Source organism: Nyctereutes procyonoides, unplaced genomic scaffold (genome assembly GCF_905146905.1).
Source record: "Nyctereutes procyonoides isolate TBG_1078 unplaced genomic scaffold, NYPRO_anot_genome, whole genome shotgun sequence".
In the NCBI taxonomy this organism is placed as follows: Eukaryota; Metazoa; Chordata; class Mammalia; order Carnivora; family Canidae; genus Nyctereutes; species Nyctereutes procyonoides.
The window spans coordinates 11,350,153-11,374,324 of NW_026575128.1; the positions used below are offsets into that span (position 1 = coordinate 11,350,153).

At 35.4% G+C, this 24,172-nt stretch overlaps 3 protein-coding genes across 3 annotated transcripts in view; all 3 read left to right on the plus strand.

The window, feature by feature from the left end:
* The window catches only part of AGBL4 (AGBL carboxypeptidase 4), a 1,386,151-nt gene that overhangs the window by 275,258 nt on the left and 1,086,721 nt on the right, over positions 1–24,172 (plus strand). Inside the window, exon 3 of the mRNA XM_055341596.1 lies at positions 22,649–22,773. Coding sequence (XP_055197571.1) covers positions 22,649–22,773 — 125 coding nt within the window. The remainder of the gene's footprint in view (positions 1–22,648; positions 22,774–24,172) is intronic.
* On the plus strand, positions 6,331–8,193 carry LOC129520547 (poly(A) RNA polymerase GLD2-like). The gene is given in 2 exon segments (XM_055341590.1): positions 6,331–7,454; positions 7,457–8,193. Coding segments are annotated over 2 exon segments (1,452 nt in total). The 5' UTR covers positions 6,331–6,565; the 3' UTR covers positions 8,020–8,193.
* Positions 21,293–22,152, plus strand: LOC129520550 (nascent polypeptide-associated complex subunit alpha-like). Its single transcript, XM_055341594.1, has one exon. It carries the CDS (start codon positions 21,371–21,373, stop codon positions 22,016–22,018), a length of 648 nt encoding a protein of 215 aa, XP_055197569.1. The 5' UTR covers positions 21,293–21,370; the 3' UTR covers positions 22,019–22,152.

The window sequence follows — 24,172 nt, forward strand, 5'->3', positions numbered from 1 at the left end:
GAACACAGAGTATGGATGGAAATCAGGGAGACAAAAGTAACTGTTTTTCCCAGAGAGTTCACTGAACAGTAGGGATTGTGATCTTTCAGTTCTGAGACTGGATATTGGGCTGCTGCCATTTTTATTTTCATCCTTCTCTTAAACTCATTTCATAAAGTTTTTCTCATAATTCTTTAGTCTTTCAGTTTAAAATTTCCTTTTTCTTTTTTCCTTTTCAACTAGTTTATTATTTTATCAACACTTGCTTTTAAGATTGTTTTAATTTTAATTTTTACATTTACATTATATATATTTTTCATTTTGGCTTCCTTTTATTGTGTGTGTGTATATATGTATATATATGTATATATACATATATACACACACACACAAGTTTTTTGTTTCTTCACAGTTTTGAGATCAGGTGTCTTCTAACAAATAGACCAAAATACACGCAGGATTTTGGTATATCAACGGGTATCACCTTGTTCTGTCTACTTGTTTGATCATGTTCTCTTTTATTTTCCTTTATTTTTTTTTTTTTTTGGTTTATGATCTTTTCTGATTTGTCTAGTCTATAGTATATATTTTATATTTCATTCTCTCATTCTAATCTTCTCTTGACAAAATTACAATATGGGGAAATTCCCAGAAAAAAGAAGCAGCAGTACTAACTGCCAGAGGTTTAATAAATATGGATACTAGTAAAATGTCAGAGCTAGAATTCACAATGTCCATTAAAAAGATACTAACTAGGCATGAAAAAAATCATAGAAGACACTGGAGAATCCCCATGGAGAAATAAAAGAATGAAAATCTAATCAGGTTGAAATTAAAAAGACTATTAATGAGATGCGATTAAAAATGGAGGCTCCTACTGCTAGGATAAATGAGTCAGAAGAGAGATTCAATGATATAGGAGATAAAATTATAGAGAATAGAGAAAATGAGGAAAAGAGAGATAAACAACTACTGGATCATGAGGGGAGAATTTGAGAGATCAGTGATACCATAAAGCATAACAATATATAAATAACAATAAATGAGGTCACAGAGAAAAAGGCAAAAGAGAGGGAGAGAGGGACAGAAGCTGGGAGCTATCCTAATCTTGAGAAGGAAACAGGCATTCAAGTCCAGGAGGCACAGAGAACCTCTCTCAAAATCAATAAAAATAGATCAACACCCTGCTATATAATGAAGCTTGCAAATTTCAGAGACGAAGAGAATCTCCTGAAAGCAACTCAGGGCATGAGGTTCTTAAACTACACAGGTAGAAACATAAGGCTGACAGCAAACCTATCCACAGAGATCTGGCAGGCCAGAAAGAACTAGCATGATATATTCAGGGTGCTAAATGAGAAAGTATGCAGCCAAGAATACTTTATCCAGCAAGGCTTTATCATTCAGAATAAACAGAGAGATAAAGAGCTTTCAGGATAAACAGAAACTAAAAGAATTTGTGATCACTAAACCAGCCCTGCAAGAAATATTAAAGGGGATCCTTTAAGCAAAGGGAGCCCCAAAGTAACATAGACCACAAAGGAAGAGAGACGTGATACAGAAGCAGTGACTTTACAGGTAATACAATGGCACTAAATTCATATCATTCAGTAGTTATTTGAATGTAAATGGGCTAAATGCTCTAATCAAAAGATACAGGGTATCAGATTGGATAAAAGAGCAAAACCCATCCTTATACTGTTTATAAGAAACTCATTTTAAACCAAAATACACCTCCAGATTGAAAGTGAAAGGGTGGAGAACCATTTATCATGCTAATGTATATCAAAAGAAAGCTGGGATGGCAATTCTTATATCAGACAAATTAGATTTTAAACCAAAGACTATAGTAAGAGATGAAGAAGGGCACTATATCATACGTAAAGGATCTATCCAAGAAGAAGATCTAACAATTTTTATGCATAAATATTTATGCTCCTAATGTGGGAGCAGCCAAGTATATAAAGCAATTAATAACAAAATTGAAGAAATACATTGATAATAATACAATAATAGCAGAGGACGTTAACACCCCACTCACAGTAATGGATAGATCATCTCAGCAGAAGATCAACAAGAAAACAAAGGCTTTGAATGACACGCTGTACCAGATGGACTTCACTGATATATTGAGAGAATTTCCTCCTAAAGTAGCAGAATACACATTCTTCTCTAGTGCACATAGAACATTTTTCAGAACAGGTCACAGACTGAGCACAAATCAGGTCTCAGTTGGTATCAAGGGATTGGGATTATTCAATGCATGTTTTTAGACCATAATGATTTGAAATTTGAATTCAATCACCGGAGGAAATTTGTCAGGAAGTCAAATATCTCAGGTTAAAGAGCATCCTACTAGTGAATGGATGGGTCAATCAGGAAATTAAAGAAGATTTAAAAATTCATGGAAACAAATGAAAATGAAAACACCATTGTTGGAAACCTTTCGGATGCAGCAAAAGTATTCCCAAGAGGGAAATACATAGCAATACAAGCCTTTCTCAAGAAAGAAGAAAAGTTTCAAATACACAACCTAACCATATACCTATAGGAGGTGGGGAGAGAACAGTGAGTAAAGCCTAAACTAAGCAGAAGAGAATTAATAAAGATGAGAGCAGAAATCAATGAAATAGAAACCAAAAGAATAGTAGAACAGATCAATGAAACTAGAAGCTGGTTCTTTGAAAGAATTAATAAGATCAATAAATCCTTAGCCAGACATGTCAAAAAGAAAAGAGAAAGGGCCTAGATTAATGAAATCATGAATAAAAGAGGAGAGATCACGACCAACACCACAGAAATACAAACAATTTTAAGAACATATTATGAACAACAACTATATGCCAACAAATTAGGCAATCTGGAAGAAATGGAGGCATTTCTGGAAATTTACAAACTTACCAAAACTGAAACAGGAAGAAATGGAAAATCTGAACAGACCCATAACCATCAAGAAAATTGAAGCATTCATCAAAAATCTCTCAATAATCAAGAGTCCAGGGCCAGATGGTTTCCCAGGGGAATTTTACCAGACATTTAAAGAAGAACTAATACATATTCTTCTGAAGATATTTCAAACAATAGAAATGGAAGGAAAACTTCCACACTCGTTCTATGAGGCCAAAACCAAAAGACCCCACCAAAAGGGAGAATTACAGACCAATATCCTTGAGGAATATGGATGCCAAAATTTTCACCAAGATACTAGTCAATAGGATCCTGCAGTACATTAAAAGAATTATTCACCATGACCAAGTGGAATTTATTCCTGTGCTGCAAGATTCGTTCAACCTCTGCAAATCAATGAGATACATCACATTAATAAAAGAAAGGACAAGAACCATATGGTCTTCTCAACTGATACAGAAAAAGCATTTGACAAAATACAACATCCTTTCTTGATTAAAACTCTCCACAGTGTAAGAATAGAGGGAACATACCTCAAGATCATACAAGCCATCTATGAAAAGCCCACAGCAAGTATCATTCTCAATAGGGAGAAACTGAGAGCCTTTCCCCTAAGATCAGGCACAGTACAGGGATGTCCACTCTCACCACTGTTGTCCAACATAGTACTGTTTCTCCTAGCCTCAGCAATCAGACAACAAAAAGAAATAAAAGGCATTTAGATTGGCAAAGAAGTCAAACTCTCACTCTTCACAGATGACATGATACTTTATGTGGAAAATCCAAAAGACTCCACCCCAAATTCCTGGAACTCATACAGGAATTCAGCAACATGACAGTATAAAAAATCAGTTGCATTTCTATACACTAATAATGAGACAGAAGAAAGAGAAATTAAGGGATCAATCTCATTTATAATTGCATCTGAAACCACAAGGTACCTAGGAATAAAAATAACCAAAGAAGTAAAGTATCTCTACTCTAAAAACTGTGGATTGGAAGAATAAATATTTTTAAAATGTCTATGCTATCCAGTGCAATCTACACATTCAACACAATCTCAATCAAAATATCATGAGCATTTTTCACAGAAATGGGGCAAATAATCCTAAAATTTGTATGGAACCAGAAAAGACCCTGAATAGCCAGAGGAAAACAAAAACTAGAAAGCCTTTTTAATCTTTGAAGAAGAACGACTTTGAAAATGTCACCCAAACTTCAAATCTCTATTTTTACTCTCATTGTATGGGGAGTTATAAAACATTAATTATTCATCATGTATTCAATGTTTAATTGCTGGTTAATAGCTCCTAATATATTTAAAGTAAATCATGTTGTTTATATGGAGAATCAATTCCTGTATTATCAAGATGAAAATATGCTCTCAACCCTAGGAGTCAGAGGTAACTTTCCATTTCTTAAGCCACAGCAGCTTAATGGTGGGAAGCAAGGACTGTTTTAATTTTGTATGGCCTTGAAGCTTATGTAATTTCAGAGAGTCTTCTTTAAGAAAAATTTTACAAAATTCTGAATACAAGGGGTGCCTCAGTGGCTCAATTTGTTGGGTGTCTGACTCTTGATTTTGGCTAGGGTAATGATTTCAGGGTCTTGAGATCAGGCCTGCATTAGGCTCTGCACTTAGTGTGGAGGCTGCTTGGAATTCTCTGTCTCTGCCTCTGTCCCTTCTTTTGCTCTCTCTCTCTCTTTCAAAAAATAAAGAAATAAAATATTTGAGAAAGATATCTAAAATCTTATGAATATAAAATTATGTGTTCATAATAAAAAGGAGATCACCATAAATTACTAGTATCTTGGGGATTCAGGTTCCCTTATGCTGCAACCTTTTTAGGCCATTTACCAGAAATGCTTTAAAGAAGTGCAGCCTTGCTTTCCTTTCATATCATAAATATCTGCAGTTTGAACCTTGAAACTGAAGCTTCATTTGTTTCTCAGTAAACTTAGCTCTGTTTGGAAGGAAACTTTGGCTAGCTGGTTAAACCTGCCAAATTATCATCCAACCCTTTCTTAAGTTCTGTGCAGATGATAAATTCACTTTTAAGCTGTCCTCACTGTTCTTTAATGAAAGAAAATCTTACTCTTACTATTTTTCATGAGTTATTGGTTTTCCCCTTCTTTCCCATGGAAGTTAATCAGACATTTAAGGGGATCCCTGGGTGGCGCAGCGGTTTGGCGCCTGCCTCTGGCCCAGGGCGCGATCCTGGAGACCCGGGATCGAATCCCACGTCAGGCTCCCGGTGCATGGAGCCTGCTTCTCCCTCTGCCTGTGTCTCTGCCTCTCTCTCTCTCTCTGTATGACTATCGTAAATAAATTAAAAAAAAAAATTTAAAAAAAAAAAATCAGACATTTAAATAAAATTGTGAAGTGAGGAAGAAGGATTTTTCCCTTAACAAACACCTGTGAATTTTAACTACGTAATATACTCCTTACTTTCATTATTCATGAGTTCTTATCCTTTCTTGTTTGACTCATTGCAATATATTCCTGTGTATTGTCACTGCTTCTGTCTTAAGCTTTATTCAGGTCTCTCATTTCCTCTTTCTACTGTCCCTAGATAAATCTTCTAGCAATGAAATTTGTTGTACTACTCCTTTTGTTTAAAATCCTCCAATAGCACCCATTTCCTTATCCTAATCTTACCTCTTCAACCTTTGTCCTAGGATTCTTGACTTTATTAGACCCTGGTCATACTGGCCTAACCTTCTTGTCTCATTGCCCTATGCTCTTCCACATAATGTTCCTTCTGCCTTCACTCATTTGACATCTGGAAGGCTCCTATTCATCCTTTGAGTATAACTCAAGTGTCAATTCTGTTTATCCCTTGCCAGCCTTGCAACCTCAAGTAGGGTTAGGCTTTTTTACTTCTATGTCCCTATAACAGTTTTTGCATGTTTAGACCATGATTCTTAACATGTTTTATAATAACTACTTTTTCGTTCGTTTTGCTCGCTTCATTGATAGCCTCTTTATCTCAGCTCTGTATTTCTGTGCACTAGGAAATCTTCTTACCCTTCTGCTCATATCATCTCATTTAATCCTTACAACATCTTTATGAATTTATAGCTGGAACATCAGAGGTACAATCTTTAGTCTAAGGACACACAGCTAGTAAGGAGTAGAGGTGTGAATCGAAGCAGTCTAATTCCAGAGTCTGTCCTTTTAATCACCATTTTCTACCAACAAATTAGAATCTCTATTGAATAGCAGAATCCCTGCTACATAGGTAGTGCTTAATAAATACTTGGTGAGGCGCCGAGCCCTCGCTGCTCGGGCCGTGGGCCGTGGGCCGTGGGCCCTGGGCGGGCAGCGCCGGTCGGCCCGGCAGCCCTCCCCGGCTCCCCTGTGAGTTAGCGGCCTTTGGAACGGGCCGCAGTCGGAGAGGCCGGGCCGGGCCGGGCGGGGCCGGGCGGGCGGGGCGGGGCTCCTCCTGCAGCCGCGCGGCGCGGCTCCCGGGACGGCTCGGACTCGCGCGGCCGCCGGGCTGCTGCGCTCCGTGGGAGAGGCGGGCCGCCGCCTCGGCCGGCTCGCTGCCCTTCCGCGCGCCCCGCTCTCGGTCTAGGACCTCGGGAGGAAGAGTGTCCGGGACCCCTGCGCGGTGTTTCAGAGGGCGCTGAGCCGCCGAGGTAGAAGAATACATGTTCACTTTTAGTGAACAAGAGCATGTTCCCAAACTCAATTTTGGGTCGCCCGCCTTTCACCCCAAGCCATCAACAGCATAATAACTTCTTTGCCCTGTCGCCACCTCTTTACTCACACCAGCAGCTTATAGATGCACAGTTCAATTTTCAGAATACAGACTTGTCAAGAGCTGTGTCTTTACAGCAATTGACATATGGAAATGTCAGTCCAATACAGACCTCAACTTCTCCGTTATTTCGAGGAAGGAAGAGATTAAGCGATGAAAAAAACCTTCCTCTTGACGGTAAACGGCAACGTTTCCATTCACCCCACCAAGAACCAACTATAGTTAACCACATAGTGCCTTTATCAGGTGAAAGAAGATACTCAATGCCGCCATTGTTTCATACACACTATGTACCAGATATAGTCAGATGTGTTCCACCTTTTCGAGAAATACCATTTTTAGAACCTAGAGAAATCACACTGCCTGAGGCCAAAGATAAGTTGAGTCAGCAGATACTGGAGTTATTTGAAGCATGTCAGCAGCAAGTAAGTGATTTAAAGAAGAAAGAATTGTGTCGAACACAGCTGCAGAGAGAAATTCAGCTGTTATTTCCACAAAGCAGACTTTTTTTGGTTGGGTCCTCTTTAAATGGATTTGGTACCCGGAGCAGTGATGGTGATTTATGCCTAGTTGTTAAAGAAGAACCATGTTTTTTTCAGGTAAATCAGAAGACTGAAGCACGGCATATACTCACCTTAGTCCTTAAACACTTCTGTACTAGACTTTCTGGCTACATTGAGAGACCTCAGCTGATTAGAGCAAAAGTGCCAATTGTGAAGTTCAGGGATAAAGTCAGTTGTGTGGAATTCGACTTGAATGTAAACAATATTGTTGGAATAAGAAACACATTCCTTCTCAGAACTTACCATACCTTGAAAATCGAGTTCGTCCCTTAGTACTGGTGATTAAGAAGTGGGCGAGTCACCATGAAATAAATGATGCCAGTCGTGGTACTTTAAGCAGCTATAGTCTTGTATTGATGGTTTTGCACTATTTACAAACCCTACCTGAACCCATCCTTCCATCCATCCAAAAAATTTACCCAGAATCTTTTAGTCCGGCTATACAGCTGCACCTTGTACATCAAGCTCCATGTAATGTTCCTCCTTACCTCTCGAAGAATGAATCAAATCTTGGGGACCTCTTACTGGGCTTTCTTAAATATTATGCTACGGAATTTGACTGGAACAGTCAAATGATTTCAGTTCGTGAAGCCAAAGCCATTCCCAGGCCTGATGGTATTGAGTGGAGAAATAAATACATCTGTGTAGAAGAACCTTTTGATGGAACAAATACAGCCAGAGCTGTGCATGAGAAGCAGAAATTTGACGTGATCAAGGATCAGTTTTTAAAGTCATGGCACAGATTGAAAAACAAAAGAGATTTGAACAGTATACTACCTTTAAGAGCTGCTATCCTGAAAAGATAACTGGCCTCTATTTCTTAATAAATTCTTCTGAGAAATAAAGAACAATAGTAACATCATAATGCTTTTGTTTACCTCCATCATGGTTTCTTTTTAATTGTTCTTGTTTTCATGTTTTATTTTTAAGAGAACATACTTATATAAAGATTACATATTTTATTATGACATTTCCTAATAAAACCCTTTGATTTTAAAAATAAATAAATAAATAAATACTTGGTGATTGAACCAAAGGGACACAGGATTTCTTTAGCTTCTTTTGGTAGCTGAAGTGTATTACCATAATGTTATGTTTGGATACATTTATTGCTGGAGTCAGTATCTTTTGGTTTTACCTTGGAGAGGATGTATTTTTGAGGATATTCATGCAGTTACTATGTTTTTTTCCCAAGTTTTTTCTTTCAGCCTTTGTTGGATAAAGAGCTAATTATGATTCTGCATTGTTGATTATTACACACTGCAATATAACAGGGATATGACTACAATAATATGACTAGTGATTTCTGTCCCTTTGTCTTCCTAGTGGTTTTGATCAGGCAAAAGCATAGCTTTACAAATCTCTTTTTTAAAAAAAATCTGTGGTCCAAAATCAGAAACCTTTTCCCAGAATGAAGTGGATTTACCCAGGAGAGGGAGTAAATTAACTCCTTGAGGGATGCAGGAACCATTTGGAAAATTACCCCATTCAATCTCTGAATGATATCCAGAAAGATATTTCTCTCACGTGGATGAGCACTTTGTTTTTTGAGAGGATCTTCCCCATCTAACTGGTTAAATTGGTACATTTACTTTTCTGTAGAAGGCAAGATTTTGGAAATTAACAAACTAGACAGGATGGGAAAGTCATATGACCTTTGCTAATTTTCTAGCATAGTGTGGTTTCTTCCCTCTCATTTTCAAGGGCTCCTCATCTTTATTTAATATTTTAGTGATGCTAGTATAATTTGGGTTTCCTTCTATCAGAGAATGATATAACTGAAAAAAGCTGCAGAGGGTCAGTTGCATGTACTCTGAATTTCAGTTCACCAGTTCCAATGGGCATTTTATTTTATTTTTTAATTAAAAAAATTTTTTAGGGATCCCTGGGTGGCTCAGCGGCTCAGTGCCCGCCTTTGGTCCAGGGTGTGATCCTGGAGTCCCGGGATTGAGTCCCACGTCAGGCTCCCTGCATGGAGCTTGCGTCTCCCTCTGCCTGTGTCTCTGCCTCTCTCTCTCTCTCTCTCTCTCTCTCTTCCTCTGCCTCTCTCTATCATGAATAAATCAATAAAGTCTTAATTTTTTTTTAAGAGAGAGAATGCACATGAGGAGGGTGAGGAGCTGAAGGAGAGAGAGCAAGAGAATCTCGAGCAGGCTACTTACTCAGGGCAGAACCCCACACTGGTCTCAGTCTTGGGACCCTGAGATCATGACCTGAGCTGACATTAACAGTCGGTTGCTTAACCAACTGATCTACCCAGGCACCCCCCCCCCCATAGGGACTTTAATTCATAATATACTTATACATTGATCCTTGTCTACTTCCTAAATAGTTTAGTTTTCAGTTTAAAATTTCTTGTGAAGAATAAAAGATCTGAAGAAAAACACTGAGAAAACAGAGCCCTTTAGAAAGCTGGGATACATTTTTGCATGTAGTTTTTTCTTTTCTGAAAACAGAAAGCTTCCATATTTCTCTGTAGAGAGGTTTTGGAGAATTCCCTAATATTCTAGGAAAAAAGAAAATATAACCAAAATAAGAAAGAAAAATAAATACCTCATTATTCTGGAAAATAAAGTAAAATGTATAATAAGAGTTTTACATAAAGGAAATAAACCACCATCTTAAGGGCAAGTGTAAATGTTATTTAGGTTGACTGACTTCTAAAGATAACTTTCAGTGGACAAACACAGAAAATAAAATCAATTCACAATTTTTAAGATTTATTATTGGAGATTTTTATGGCTTTTGTTTTTCACCAGTTTATTTTTGTCTGTAGAAGATATAACAATAACTCACTTTTGCACAGCATCCTATGATTTCCTTTGGGAAATTCTTTATCATAGGACTTGATACTTAGATTGAAATGATCCACCTGTGTGATTATTGCTTCAGCTTGACTATAAACTCCATGAAGACAAGTACTTACTTATTCATATTTGTATTTTCAGTGCCCAGCATGAGGTCTACATTGGAATAGACCTCTGAAATGTTGCCACAATAACTGCCATTTATATTATTTAACAAGTTTGGGAATTTATTTTTATTTATGCATTTATTCAACAGATATTTATTGAGTATCTTGTTGGGGCTAGATACTAGTACCGAGGGTGTAACAGTAAATAAAACAGAAAAATATTCCTGAGCTTACATTTTTACCAGACGGTACAAAAATAAACAATACTCAAAAAATAAGTAATTTGTATGGTATACTTGAATATGGTGAGTGCTGCGAGGAAATTTAGAGTAGGTGAGATGAATCAAGAATGTGGGAAAAGTGTGTTTTTCAATATTAAATATGGTGGTCAGGTTGGCTTCTTTTAAGAAAGTAGATCTCAGCAATAATTTGAATGATGTTATAATCTATGTGAAAATATGGGGAAAGAGAAGTTTAGGAAGACAGAATAGCAATTGATAATCCAGAATAGCCATTGATAATCCCTTAAAACTGAGGTGTGTGTGATGTGACAAGAAAGAGAAATAGTAAGGAAGTCAAGTGATGTGAGGACAAGAGATAAGATCAGAGAGGTGAAAGGGAGATAGATCACACTGATTGATTGATTTAAAAGTTATTCATTTTAGTGAGAGAGATTGAATGTGAGCAGGATGAGGCGCAGAGGGAAAGTCTCCTCAAATAGACTACTCCATAAGTGTAGAGCATGACAGGGGGATGGGGTCTCAATCCCAGCACTCTGAGACCATGACCTGAACAGAAATTAAGAGTCACATGGTTAATTGACTGAGCCATGAAGGCACTACTCATGTAGAATCTTTTAAAAACTTCAGGTTTGTAGGGCACCTAGGTGCCTCAACGATTGAACATCTGCTTTGGCTCAGATTGTGATCCTGGGGTCCTGGGATCGAGTCCCACATCAGGGTCCCTACAGGGAGCCTTCTTCTCCTTCTGCCTCTGTCTCTGCCTCTCTCTGTGTGTCTCTCATGAATAAATAAATACATTCTTTAAAAAAAAAAAACACTTCAGGTTTACTCTCAAATAAGTGCTAAACCTCTTGAGGGTTTTGAACAAAATGTGACATGATCTCTTTTATGTGTTAGAAAAATTACTTTGGCTTTGTGTTGAGAATAGAGTATTGGGGTGCAGATAAGGAGACCAGTTACAAACAATCCAGGTGGGAGAATATAGTTGCTTGAATCAAAGTGATATCTGTGGAGGTAAAGAAAAGTGCTTGGATTATAGATATATTTGAAAGGATTCTTGGATGGATATACTTAGTTATTAAGTATGAAATTAAGACTCCATAGGTGACTCCAATGCTTTTGGGCTTAAGCATTGACTGTGTAATTTATATAAATAATTTCATTTGATAATAAAATATTTTATCTTTGACAGACAAGAAAACTGAAGTCAAGAGCAATTAAATTTGGCAAAACTTCAAAATTTATAAGCAGTGGTGCTAGTATTCAAATCTATATCTAAATCTGAGGTTTTTGATTTTTTTTAATATAAAAGAGCAGATAAGATGGTCTTCTTAAAATGTGTAATGTTGGCCTTATGCTATGGTTTTATGTTTTAAATTCCCACATGTCAGGATGCCTGGGTGGCTCAGCAGTTGAGTGTCTGTCTGGCTAAAGGCATGATCCCAGAGTCCGGGATCAAGTCCCACATTGGGCTCCCCACCTGGAGCCTGCTTCTCCCTCTGTCTGTGTCTCTACCTCTCCCTCTGTGTCTCTCATGAGTAAATAAATAAAATCTTAAAAAAATAAATTCCCACATGTCATTTAAATCAGTGACCTCTTCCCAAAATGAAAAAAAAATTAATATAATAATTAGTTTAATTCTGAATGGTTTTTATTTATTTGAGACTCTTGTTGGGTGCAATTTTATACTTGTTATGTCTTCTTGTTGGCTTGCTCCTTTGTTATTATAAAACATCCTCCTTTGTCTCTAACAACTTTTGTCTTAAAGTTGATTTTTCTGATATTATTATGAGTATTCCATTTTTCTTTCGTTGTGTTTGGTATGTTTATTATTTTCCTTTCTTCTAACTATCAACCTTGTGAGTTTGTATCTAAAGTGCATCTCTTATAGACTGCATGCATATGGTTGGTTCATTAAAAAAAATCTATTTTGACATTTTCTGCCTTTTAATTGGAGTGTTTAATATTTTACATTTATTGTGATTATTGAGATGTAAGATTATTTTGCCACCACTTTCACTATGTTTTATGTCTTTCCCTATCTCTTTCTCCATTACTGCTTCTTTTATGTTAAATAGATATTATCTAGTGTGCCATTTTAATTCTCTTCTTACTCATTTTACTATTTTTTATTTTACTGTATTTTAAAATTTCTTTCTTTAATTGCCCTGAGAATTAAAATGAACTTAATTAAATTGATACCAGCATAATTTGAATTAATATCAAGTCAATTTCAATAATATATATGGAATACATATATTTATTGTTACACAAATTATATCTGGATATAGTATGTATACTCCATACAGATTGATAATGGTTCCTTTATATCAGTAAGAGAAAAAAAATCAACAGAATTAATGTGTTTATACTTTATGCTTTTATTATGTAGTTATTTTTACTGGTGCTTTTATTCTTCATGTGGATTTCAGTAATGCTTTAGTGTTCTTTCACTACAGCCATAATGCTATCCTGTAGTTTTCTTGTAGAGTACATTTTTAAATCTGATGGTGTCAGGCAGCCCAGGTGGCTCAGCGGTTTAGTGCCACCTGCAGCCCGGGTTGTGATCCTGGAGACCTGGGATCGAGTCCCACATCGGGCTTCCTGCATGGAGCCTGCTTCTCCCTCTGCCTGTGTCTCTGCCTCTCTCTCTCTCTTTCTCTAAATAAATAAATAAATAAATAAATAAATAAATAAATAAATCTTTAAAAAATAAATAAATCTGATGATGTCTTAACTTTCTCATTTTTGAATAATACTTTTTGATGGCTATCAAATTCTTGTTTGATGATTTTCTTTCAGCACTTGTGTTATTCCACTGTCTTCTGACTACCATTATTCTTAATGATAAATCAGCCATTAATCTTATTGAAGATTTCTTGTAAGTGAGGAGTTGGTTTCTGTGTTGCTGAGTTAAAGATTCTTTTTGTCTTTGTCTTTTCACAGTTTGATTATGATATATCTAGGAGTGGATCACTCTTTTTTCAGAGGTAGAAAAAGAAAGTGTTAAGTCCTTTAAAAATTATTGAAATTTTAGACTACTTGTGTCTTGTTGGCATTGGCTTTTTATTCCCATCTAGCGATGTCTGTTTTTTTGTTTTGTTTTGTTTTGTTTGTTTTCGTTTTTTTTTTTTTTTTTTTTTAATTCATGAGAGACAGAGATACAGGCAGAAGGAGAAGCAGGCTCCATACAGGAAGCCTGATCCCAAGCCTGATCAAGCCTGACTTGATCCCAAGAATCTAGGATCATACCCTAGGCTGAAGGCAGACGCTTAACCACTGAGCCACTCAGGCGTCCTGTAATCTCTGCTTTTTATTGGGATGCTTACTCTATTCATATATCAGTTATATTTAATGTAATTATTGATATGTTAAGATTAAATGAACCTATTAATTTTCTTATTGTCCATTCTGTTTCTGTTACTTTGTTGCGTTTTACTGACTTCACAATAAAAAAAAAGGCTTTTTATTATTCTATATTTTTTCTTTGGATTCTTGGTGAAACTATTTTATATTTATTTTATTGGTTGCTCTGGAACAATATTCACTCATAATTTATTAAACTTCTATAATATTTTGTCTAAAAATTTATTTTTTAGAGTGATTTTAGGTATTTGTTACAACTGATGAACCTACATGGACACATCATAGTCACCCAAAGTCCATAGTTTACATTAGCGTTCACTCTTTGTATTGTATATTCTATTGTTTTGGATAAATATATAATTATAAGTATCTACCATTATAGTCATACAGAGTATTTTCACTGCCCTAAATATTCTCTGTTCCCTGGCTATTAATTTCTGTTCTTTCCAACTTCTGGTCTTTTAACTGTCCATGGCTTTGCCTTTCCCAGAATGTCATATGGTTGGAATCATACCATATGCAACCTTTCAGATTATTTACTTTTGCTTATTAATATACATTTTATTTTTTCATATCTTTTCCATGGCTTGATAACTTATCAAACCCTTTTAGGGTCCTTATTTTACCACTTCAAATTTAATACTTCACATTTGATACCTTGAACTTGTAATTACTAATCCTTTTTTTTCCTCAAAATTTATTCTTCCTACCTCCTGCTTTCCATCTCAGAAAATGTAGTTACTTCATATCAAATTCTATTTCTCATTTCAATTTTTGTTACTGTTTTGTCATATATTTTGCTTCTCTGTACCGTGTAAACTGCCCTTAAAATATAATTTTTGAACTTTGAACAATTATCTTGAAAGAAATTATGAGACAAATAATAGCAGTCTTAAATTTACCACTTATTTAGTATTTTTAATGCTGTTCGTTTATTTTTATAAGTATTAGGTCTATCTAGTATAACTTCCTGTCTTTTATTTTTTTAAAAAGATTTTATTTATTTATTCATGAGAGACAAAGAGAGAGAGAGAGAGGCAGAGACAGGCAGTGGGAGAAGCAGGCTCCATGCAGGGAGCCTGTTGTGGGACTTGATCCCGGGTCTGCAGGATCAAGCCCTGGTCTGAAGGTGGCACTAAACCGCTGAGCCACCCGGGCTGCCCACTTCCTGTCTTTTAGGTTTTCATTTGGTTGGTATAGGTTTACTGGTAATGAATTTTCTGTTTTTGTTTATTTTGTTTTATTTTATTTTACCCTAATTTTTCAATATGTTTTCACTGGATATTGAATTCTGGGTTGAGAGTTTTATTCTTTCATTACTTTAGAGATGTTCTTTCTTAAAAGTTAATGGTTATTCTTAGGGATGCCCGGGTGGCTCAGTGGTTGAGCATCTGCCTTCAGCTCAGGGCTCAGGGCATGATTCCGGTCCGGATATTGAGTCCTTCATTGGGCTCCATGAGGGGAGCCTCTTCTCCCTCTATCTCTCTGCCTCTCTCTCTGTTTCTCTCATGAATAAATAAAGTCTTAAAAAAAAAAAAAGAAGTTAATGGTTATTCTTAGAAGTCAATGGTTATTTTTAGTGTTGTTCACATCTATATTTTATGGCTTTTCTTCTGGTTTTGCTTAAGATTTTCTCTGTTTTTTATCAGTTTAAGTATTATGTACTTAGGTTGAGTTTTCTATTTTTTCTGCATAAGGTTTCCTGAGATTCTAAGATATTTAAGCCATTTTAAAAATTACCTTTGAGAAATTTTTGGCATTTTTAAAAATATTTTGTTCTATCTGCTCATTCTCTTCTCAGACCCATTTTACATGTGTGTTAGAACATTTGTTATTATTATTTCATAAGTTATGAGGCCTCAGTTAATTTTTCTTCAGTTTTTTCCTCTAAGTTCTTAAGATCACATGATTTTTTAATAGATCCGTCTTCAAGTTTATTGACTGTGCACTACCTCTACTCTAATGTTAAGTCCATCCTCTTAATTTTCCACTTAAGGTATTGTGCTTTTTACTTTTAGGATTTTTTTTTAGTCTTTACAGACATTTCTGTTTCTTTAGAAATTCTGTATTTTTCAAATAGGAAAATTACATTTTTCTTTAATTCTATTAAGATGTTTTTGTTTTTTAACAGTATTTATAATAATTCATTTAAAGTTTTTTTTTTCTGTTAACAGTACGACTGATCTCAGAGTGGATTTATATTGTTTGCCTCTGCGCTTTTGATTATGGGTGATATATATCTTTGAGTGTCTTGTAATTTTTGACTGTACAGGACAGAATGGAAGATACATTATAGAAAGTGAATTCTGTTATCTTTTTGGGTATATTAGTGTTTAGTGTAGAAAGCAGTTTATATTATCTTTTCAAGTTTATTACTGTTTATTTTAGAAGACAGTTCATTTGCTTATCACCTCAAGGCTGATCACCTTAAACTTCTGTATGTATGGTTTAAAATTTTATTGATGTAGATTGGGTGGAAAACCTAGGTATTTCCAAACTATTCTAACTTGGGCCCAAACTTTGTCTCTTATGGAGATATTATCAGGGCTTGGTTTTCAATTTTATTAGTGAAATTATGGAATATTCCTTTCTCAGGACATGGTTTTTATTGCTAAGGTATGTCCCTATTGGTGTCTCAACTGGGTGTTACGCCTGAGGGATCAAAAGTTTTTCAATTCTGAGTGTACTCGGTTCTTACCACCCTATTACCCAGCATAGTTTCATCCCTAGTAATTCTGCTTTTCTTTCATCATTGTAGTATGTTCTATTTGATAAAACTAATGTAGTTTCACCGTGTGCCTGGGCCTGCCTAGCTTGGAGCTATAGACTTACAGGAAATGATCTCAGAGTTTTCTAGGTTATCCATTCCCCATCACCACCATGTATATGTTTCCTCCTGTCAGATGACATACCCCACAAATTGTGCCTGCTTCAATAGACTATTGTGGGAGTTCATCCTGTGAATGTCTCTTTTCCCAGGGATTGCTGTATAATGTTGCTTATTTTCTAATGTCCGAAACAGGTGTTTCATATATTTGACCTGCTGTATAATTCCTTACAATGGGGCTAATCTCTTAATGGTTAGTACAACATGACTGAGCCAAAAGTAGAGATGTTGTTTTTATCATATAATTTTTCTGCTTTTATTCATACAACATATTTGATTTTTGTTAAAATGAATACTTGATTTGATTCTTTTTTTTAGTTGGTTGTTTTCTTATTAGAAATTGTACATTTTGGGGTGCCTGGGTGGCTCAGTTGTTTGTATCTGCCTTTGGCTCAGGTCATGAACTCAGGGTCCTGGGATCAAGCCCCATATCAGGCTTCCCACTCAGCAGAGAGCCTGCTGCTCCCCCTGCATGTGTTCTCTTTTTCTCTGTCAAATAAATAAATAAAATCTTTTAAAAAATTTGTTGAGACTTGCTTTATGAACCAGCATATAATCAATTTTGGTAAATGTAGCATGTGCATTTGAAAAGAATATATACACGTTATTCTTAAAATATCAAATGTTTCATAATTAGAATGAGGTAGCTTTTTTAGTCACATTTTCAATTTGTCTCAATTCTTTGTGAATATATTTTCTTGATTTTGCTCAGTTTGTGGTTTTGGTGTGTTGAAATTTCTCACTGTAATTATGAATTTGTCTCTATCTTCTATTTTGTCAAATTTTACGTACATCTTTTGGGGATGTGTTAATAGATGTATATACTTCTAAGATTTTTATATCTTCTTAATGGAATTATCCTTTTATATATGTCTGAAAATCAATTATCTAAGCCTCTATCATAAGAAACTTTTAAAAAAGTAATAATTTAAAACAAGACAAAACAAAAAGTATAAGGAAGGAAATAATAAAAGATTAGAAAATTAAAGAAAATTTTTAATGTACTCTATAGAAAATGTAATATGTCAAAAAGTACTGTGAAAAATACTTTTAATACAACACACTCTAGCCTATTTCAACCAGGAAAAATAGAAAGAAAACCCATTAATATAATAGTTGAGTATAGTATTGTAGAACTTTTATACATCAAACTAGCAAAAGACAAAAACAACAAAAATATAGTGAATTATTTATACCAATACATTAGAAAAATATATGAGGGATCCCTGGGTGGTGCAGCGGTTTGGCGCCTGCCTTTGGCCCAGGGCGCGATCCTGGAGATCCGGGATCGAATCCCACGTCGGGCTCCCGGTGCATGGAGCCTGCTTCTCCCTCTGCCTGTGTCTCTGCCTCTCTCTCTCTCTGTATGACTATCATAAATAAATAAATAAAATTAAAAAAAAAAGAAAAATATATGAAATATACAATTTTTTCATCATAAAATATTTTTGTTTATTTCTCTTTTTAAAAAATATTCTATTTCCTTATTTGAGAGAAGAGAGAGAGAGAGAGAGCACACATGAGTATAGGGGAGGGGCAGAAGGAGAGGGAGAAGCAGGCTCCCCCCTGAGCAGGGAGCCTGATGCCACACTTGATCCCAGAACCTTGCCATTATGACCTGAGTGGAAAGCAGATGCTTAAACAACTGAGCCACCTAGGTGCCCCATCCTTGTTTATTTCCAGTAGTATTTCTTGATTTAAAGCCTAGCTTGTCTGATACAAATACAGGTACAGTAACTTTCTTCCTCAGAGTGCTTTCCTGTTATAACTTTTTCATTCCTTTATCATTCAGTTTTTCTGTGTGCTTAAATATAAAGTTGTACTTATAAGCAATATATATTCAAGTTTTTCATCTAGAATAAAAATTTTTTCTTTGTGATATTTAGTCAGTGTATTTAACACATTTACATACTTGTGTTTGAAATCTACATTTTATTTTTTGTTTTGTATTTGTCCTTTATTTTGAATTTCTATTTGTTTTCTTGCTTTTTGTATAAGTGGAAGGAAACCAAATGATACATAGGCATTGTTATTTTATTTACAAATAGCTATTTTTAGAAGGTCAAAAATTGCCACTTTGTTGAAATATTAGAGATAACATGAGGAAAGAATTGTTTATGCATACACACAGAGAAGATATTCCTCATAGGAATGGTGAAGATGGTCAACAGGATAGTTACAGAAGATCAAAGATTGGATGCTTATTATTATTTGAAACTGTAAATTTAGTGAAAGCAAAGACTGTATCTGTTTGATTTATTATCTCTTCTATTTTACAACATATAACATGTTGCTTTTTGAATGAATAACTGATTGGATACATGGATGAATGTGTTGACTGTGACTATAGCATATTCCAAAGATAGCACAGTGGAGTCCAAAAATCTTTATTTCAAGGTCTTGCCCTAGTGCTTTACAGTATGAATTCAATGAAGCACTAAATATTTCTGAGTTTCAATTACTCATCATGGGGTCATGGCGAGGCTTTAATAAAATAAAGGATGTCAACTCATTTTGAAACTGTAAATTTTTAGACACAAATTGTGCCTTATTAATAGGTACCGTTGATGGCAGCAATTTTAAGATATTATTTATCAAAACCTATTTATAGTGTTCCAGAATTAAAAACAAAATAAAAATTTTCCTTTGAGTGATGAAATGCATATTAATGTTTAATTTTTCAACCAGTAACTTTTAGAATGCCAAAAATAGTGTTATTCTTCACTTCTTGTTTTTTTTAAAGGTAGTAATTGTATTAAGCATTATAACTTATACTTTCAATTTATATTATCTCTGTATTCTTCCAACCATCTATGTTATATAGAGAAGCTATTAGTCTAGTGATTAGAGTCATGTTGCTGGAATTCAAATCCCAACTCTGACTTTTACTTACTTACATGCTATATAACTTAGGCTAAGTTATTTTTTGTATCTTTTTCCCTTGCTGTTCTCTTCTACAAAAGGAGGATTGTAATGGTTTTAGCCCACAGGGGTTGTTGTGAGACTTGAATGGGTTAGTACACCTACCATTTTGGGTAGTATGTAGAAATGCTCAGAAAATGTTTTCAATTGAAAATTAATATTCATAGTAATTTCTAAGAAATAAAAATTCAAACTTTATTGATGTAATCCTTACTTTAAGTTGAAAAAACAGAGTTTGGATGAAGTTTACTGAATTTCCAATGTCATTCAGTAAATGGAAGAGGTAAAATTTGAGCCTAGATCTTCTGATTGCAAGCTCATTGCTCTGCGCAATAATATTCTGCCCTCTATAACATAGAGCTTAGTAAATATTTTTGCATGATAATAATAGAAAGAACTTAATGAGGAATCTCCTCGGGAATTCTGAAGACAGTCAAAACTAGAAAAATTAAGTTTTTGGTTTTAATTAGTTGATACTTGTAGTTTCCTATCAGTGCATTTTTAAGAAATATGTGTATTCTTAATTGGAAGTAACTGCTTGTGTTGGTTCTGGAAGGAGGAATAAATCTGGCTTCTTACACCAAATTGTAATGAAAGCAAATACAATTACCTTAAGGTTAATTGATAAGGTTTTGAGGGAAGTATTATCTTATTATCTTGGATCACTGCCTGATTAATCCTAGATTCAGGCAGCCAAAGAATGGTATAGCTGAAAGGAAACTTCATGATTAGGTAACTCAATATTCTCATTTAGTAGATGAAGCCCTCAGAGGGTGAATAACTTTGGTATTATTGCACAGAGAGTCAGTTGAGCTAGAATTCAGGTCTGCTGATTCCCGGGCTAGTATTCCATCTGTGACAACGCGACTAATGCTTAGTTAAAATAAGTAACATGCTAGTAGAATTAGAAAAAGAATTAATTGAAAACATTGATACATTTAAGATTAAAGTTTAACTATGAGTGTTCTTTTCGAGAAAGACATACTAGAGCTTTTTTTTTTTTTATAAAGATTTTATTCATTTATTCATGAGAGACAGAGAGAGACAGAGAGGCAGGGACACAGGGAGAGGGAGAAGCAGCCCGATTCGGGACTTGATCCCAGAACTCGATCCCGGGACTCCAGAATCACACCCTGGGCTGAAGGCAGGCGCTAAACCGCTGAGCCACCCTGGGATCCCCAAGAGCTTATTTTAAAGCAGGATACTGCTATGCTCTTCAGGTACAATAGAGTACTGATTTCTCAGTCAATTTCTTTGTTGCTGTCTTTTATTATCTTTACTCTTTTTCAGATGTTGATTATCTGACTTGGGAATTCACCAGACTATTTGCTTTATTTTTTATCCCATCACATTGTGACAATTGTGGGCATTTTACTGCTCATTAGAATAGAAGTTAAAGAGAGGAGATACAATGAATGGAAGTAACACCTAAGTTCATACATTTTTTTCTTTTTCATAAATTCGAAGTATAATTAACATACCGTGTTATATTATTTTCAGGTGTACAGTGTAATGATTCATCAGTTCTATTTATTACCCAGTGCTCATCAAGATAATGTACTCTTGATCACCTTTAATTACTTCACCCCTCTCTCACCAACCTCCCCTCTGTCAACCTACATTTTTGATATAACTGTTCTATTGGTAGAGAAAATGGAAATTAATTTCATGGCTGTTTGTGAATTTGCCATTATTTTTCTTATGAAGCAACTACTTGTAATTTTTGTTTAAAACCTTATTTTAGGCTTCCTCCTGCAACAGGCGTGGGTCACGCTCTCGCTCGCTCTCTTTCCGCCGCCATCTTGGTTCCGCGTTCCGCGCACAAAATGCCTGGTGAAGCCACAGAAACCGTCCCTGCTACAGAGCAGGAGTTGCCACAGCCCCAGGCTGAGACAGGGTCTGGAACAGAATCTGACAGTGATGAATCAGTACCAGAACTTGAGGAACAGGATTCCACACAAGCAACCACACAAAAAGCCCAGCTGGCAGCAGCAGCTGAAATCGATGAAGAACCAGTCAGTAAAGCAAAACAGAGCCGGAGTGAAAAGAAGGCACGAAAGGCTATGTCCAAACTGGGTCTTCGACAGGTTACAGGGGTTACAAGAGTCACTATCCGGAAATCTAAGAATATCCTGTTTGTCATCACAAAACCAGATGTCTACAAGAGCCCAGCTTCAGATACCTACATAGTTTTTGGGGAAGCCAAGATTGAGGACTTATCTCAGCAAGCACAGCTAGCAGCTGCTGAGAAATTCAAAGTTCAAGGTGAAGCTGTCTCAAACATTCAAGAAAACACACAGACTCCAACTGTACAAGAGGAGAGTGAAGAAGAAGAGGTTGATGAAACGGGTGTAGAGGTTAAGGACATAGAATTGGTCATGTCACAAGCAAATGTGTCAAGAGCAAAGGCAGTCCGAGCCCTGAAGAACAACAGTAATGATATTGTAAATGCTATTATGGAATTAACAATGTAACCGTATGAAAACGAGGACTTTTTTTTGGTGTTTCAAAAGAATAACTACAGCTTGGTTTGAAATTTGTACTGTTTCTATCATTAATAAAGTTATGGCTGCTTGTTGGATGAAAAAAAAAATAAAAAAAAATAAAACCTTATTTTACATATCCTTTAATATGCTCTGATAGAAGTTTGGAAATTACCGAAAATACTACAAACTGCTAGGCAATGTTGTGAGAATTAAATAAGATCAAGTATATTAGAGTTAGTGGAAGTTTGTATAAAGCTTAATACAAAATATATTATCGTCCTTTTTTAAAACTAGAAAGTTTGTGATTCTTTTTGGCTTATCGAGCTTGCTACATCCTCCATGTTACATCCCAAACTAAAAATCTGTCACTTGTAGCACAAACAGATCTGGGTGATAAGAACTGAAAGAGTTGCTTGTACCACGGCAAGGACTAGCTGGAAGGCTCCTCTTATCCTGTGCTGTATTCAGAGTTGGCGGCCTTATAGAGTGTGAATGCTGAACCTACAAGTACTGAATAATGACAAATGTTGCTGTCAGAGCTCATAGTATTTAAGTGGATGTGCTATTGAGCTGCATGAACTTCTGTTAAAACATGATTTTTTAAATTTTTATCACCAGGTAACCTTGGACGGGTGGACCAGGTCTCTGAATTTGAGTATGACTTATTCATTCGGCCGGATACCTGTAATCCACGATTCCGAGTCTGGTTCAACTTTACTGTTGAAAATGTGAAAGAATCACAGGTGAGGGAAATATTGGATATCTTTAGTGTGGTTTTGGTAAGAAGATTATGCTTTTGTTTTACTTTATAAATCTCAAAATAATGTCCAGATTAAGAATATATACTTGTGTATCTCTAGCAATGATATAGTTTTAAGAGATATGCAGAGATGTACAGGTATAAAATGCTGGCTTTTATTATCTGGTGGATATTAAATAATACAAATATATTATCTAAGAACAAAAAATGTTCTTTATTGATTGAAGAATTAGCATAATGTGCTGGATTTCTTTGAGGAGTATTATAAGGAACCACTGGAAGTGACTTGTTACTATGTTTATTACAGAGTGCTGTTTTCCATATTACTTATTTTTTGTAAAGACTTGTGAGGGACATTTCTCACAGGCCTCAGTTTCAGAAAGAGTTTTCTTCTTTTGTACAAGCAAGTGGTTATATGTTAAAAATAATATGATTCTTATAACTCCTCCTACTTGCTTTTTTTAATCTGTTGGAAAATTCAAGAGCCAATTTTATAGCCCTTGCTAATGATTCTTGAAAACTTTGTGGCTTATACTTCTGTGTACTAATTTTTCTTTCATTCTGATCATATTAATCTGTCTTTAAACACAATTTCTTCATCTACATTTTCTATTTAGATGTATGTTTTTTCTATGTATGTTTTTTATAATCCTGTTCAAATATTTGGAGTGAGAGTATATTGTAAATATAACTAAATGCATATGACTTGAACAAACGTTAATAAACATCTAATACTAAGAAATCATTTATCATTCTGTTATATTAGGACATCTAATCATGGAAAGACTGCACAGTCTTTGTACATATAGCGATATGATTCTTTTAAGCAAATGAAAACATAGCCCCATAACCTAATATCTATCTGCCTTCTTCCTTCAGGGTCATCTTTCTCTAATATACTTGGGAGAAAGGGAAGGTTGGCTTAATTTTCCCTCCCAAGTCAGTCCATCCTGTTTGCTCCTTTAATTAGTTACTTGCTTCTCTCCATTTTTCTCAACTGCAATTTGATTCATGTGTCTGACATTGATCAGTGCCTGGAATTTAGGGACTGACTGGCATGCTGCCTTCAGCAGGAAAGGGTTGCAGGAAACAGTCACTTCACTCTACTGTTGATTCTCTTAATTCTTTCAACACCACTGGCACATGACTGTATGTAATAACACAGATGTATGTAATGTTTAATGAAGTTTAAGAGCTAACTGGAAGGAATTAAATAGATGGGAGAATTATCTATATTGTTGGCTAAACATGATTTAGGGTAAGTGGGAAAAAATTTTAAAACCATCACAGAAAGCTGCTTAGGGACATACTTTAGTTCCTAGCTTTGCTTCTTAGTTTCACTTATTCTCCAATGAGAGAATTCCTTTTTCAGCTTCTCATAT